The 2236-nt window shown below is 54.7% G+C and overlaps 1 protein-coding gene across 1 annotated transcript in view; it reads left to right on the top strand.

Annotated features, from left to right (window-relative positions):
• Positions 1–214: 214 nt before the first annotated feature.
• The window catches only part of LOC106818013 (mediator of RNA polymerase II transcription subunit 13-like), a 15991-nt gene continuing 13969 nt past the window's right edge, over positions 215–2236 (top strand). The window contains exons 1-2 of the mRNA XM_014822730.1: positions 215–223; positions 1346–1573. Of these exons, the coding sequence (XP_014678216.1) occupies positions 215–223; positions 1346–1573 (237 nt within the window). The remainder of the gene's footprint in view (positions 224–1345; positions 1574–2236) is intronic.

Raw genomic sequence — 2236 nt, 5'->3', positions numbered from 1 at the left:
GAGATGATGAACTTTTGGTTTGTAATTATGTCTAATGCAGGGTCTCCAACCATTCCTGATTCTGCAGAATCATTACGATTTCTAGGCTTAATTTCCGCATTCTGCAGCGGCAAGGTTATATTCATCATTTCAGTTGCACTGTACAAAATTTGCACTGATTGTTCGCATTGTTCGCTTGGACACATTGTTTTTTTTCAGGCATTTTGTATCTGGCATGTCTACGGTAAATGGAACAGCCTATCAGACAGTTAGGTAGTCAGACATGCGCTGTCTGCAAGATGTTGCATAGTTTGTCTGCTAATTAGACAAGGGTTGTAGGGTTGAGATAGTGTTATCAGACATGAGAATATGGCCCACAGTATGCCTCAGATTGCAGGAAAATGGCTTAACTATCTCAAAATTTTCTGGGGGGACATGCCCCCAGACCCCCCCTAGCACTGGCATGCCTACGGCACGTGGGCCTGCCTGCGGCAGCCAAGGTACATTTCGCCCCCCATCAATTTCTGAATACGCCACTAGTTACTGATCACCGCGGGAACATTCCGCATTTGGAGTTCATAGGGTTGGAGACCCTGCTAATGGATGTTTTCTAGTTATCTTTATACAGAGTAAGTATTGTGACTCTCAGTCTACCAGTGATTCCTAAGCTTCAGTGTCTGATTATACGACCCTGTTCCTCGCTGGATGTACAAGACATGCCTAATTTGCATGAAACTTGATGATGTACAGTCGTATCGAGGACTTGGAGGATAGGAATAGCTGGTAGACTGGACACATACCACATAGAACTGTATCTGTACGTTAACACGTTGATGTTTATGAAAGGTAATTGACTTATTTTATCCCTAAAATGTTTCGATTCATCCCTAAAAATTCCTAAAATAGCCCTAAAAAACCTTAATTTCTCCCTAAAATTAGCCCTAAAATGTTGTAAAGGACTGCTGGAAAGCCTGGTGTGTGGGTGCATATGTGCGTGCGTGTGTGTACGTGCGTGCGTGTGCGTACGTGAGTGCGTGTATGAGTATGTGTGCGTGTACACGCGCGAGCATCCTTGCTGCTGCATGGAGGCGACGTGGGCGTCTATGTGTGCGCGTGTGTATGCGTGCGCGCTCGCGTGGGTGGGTGTGTGCATGTGGGTATATGTACGTGTGTATATTCGCGCTGTGCTCACCCCGCACGCACGCGCACATCCTTGCTGCTGCAGGGAGGCGACGTGGGCGTCTATGTGTGCGCATGTGTATGCGTGCGCGCTCGCGTGGGTGGGTGTGTGCATGTGTGTATATGTACGTGTGTATATTCGCGCTGTGCTCACCCCGCACGCACGCGCACATCCTTGCTGCTGCAGGGAGGCGACGTGGGCGTCTACCTCGTCGACACGTCCGGCGAGTCGCAGTACAAGTGCACGTGTGGCTTCAGCGCGGTGCGTAACCGCGCGTGCGCGTACAACTCCGGACTCTTCTACGAGGATGAGCTGGACATCACGGGAGCGCGCGAAGACCTGGACGGCAGCTACCGGCTCAAGCCCCCGCTCGTCAAGCTCCCGGATGACGGCAAGGAGGAGAAGTGGCCGCAGGTGCGCCGGGCCGAGGAGGGGCACGGCGGAGGGAGGGGAAGGGTGGCAGGGGTTGGGCAGAGAGCGAGAATGCAGGATTAGGGCAGGGGTGGGCAGGAGAGATAAGAGGCAGGAGGGAGGGAGGGCGTGGCAGGGTTGCGGGCAGGAGGGAGGGAGGGGTCGCAGGTTGAGCAGGAAGAAAAAGGCAGGAGGGAGGGGGTTGTTGTCAGGGTGGGCAGGGAGACGAGAGAGGCAGGGGGAGGGAGTGGCAAGGGTTGGGCAGGAGGACGAGAAGAGGCAGGAGGGAGGGGCAGTGGCAGGGTTGGGGGGAGATGAGAGAGCAGGAGGGAGGGGAGAGGTTGGGCAGGGGAGAGAAGCAGGAGGAAGGAGAGGGTGGCAGGGGTTGGGGCAGTCAGAGAGAAGAGAGAGGCAGGAGGTGAGGGGAAGGGTGGCAGGGTTTGGGCAGGGAGAGAGAGAGAGAACAGGAGAGGAGGGAGGGGTGGCAGGGTTGGGCAGAGAAGAGAAGGCAGGAGGAGGGAGGGTTGGGGTAGAGAGAGAGGCAGACGAGAGAGGTGCAGGTGGGGCAGGATGAGAGAGAGACAGGATGGCGCAGGGGTGGGGCAGGAAGAGAGAGAAGAGCAGGATGGACGGGGGGTTGGGTAGGAGAGAGAGAGGCAGACTCTG

Source organism: Priapulus caudatus, unplaced genomic scaffold (genome assembly GCF_000485595.1).
Source record: "Priapulus caudatus unplaced genomic scaffold, Priapulus_caudatus-5.0.1 Scaffold36, whole genome shotgun sequence".
NCBI lineage: Eukaryota > Metazoa > Priapulida > Priapulimorpha > Priapulimorphida > Priapulidae > Priapulus > Priapulus caudatus.
This window is presented reverse-complemented; position numbering and strand designations above follow the sequence as displayed.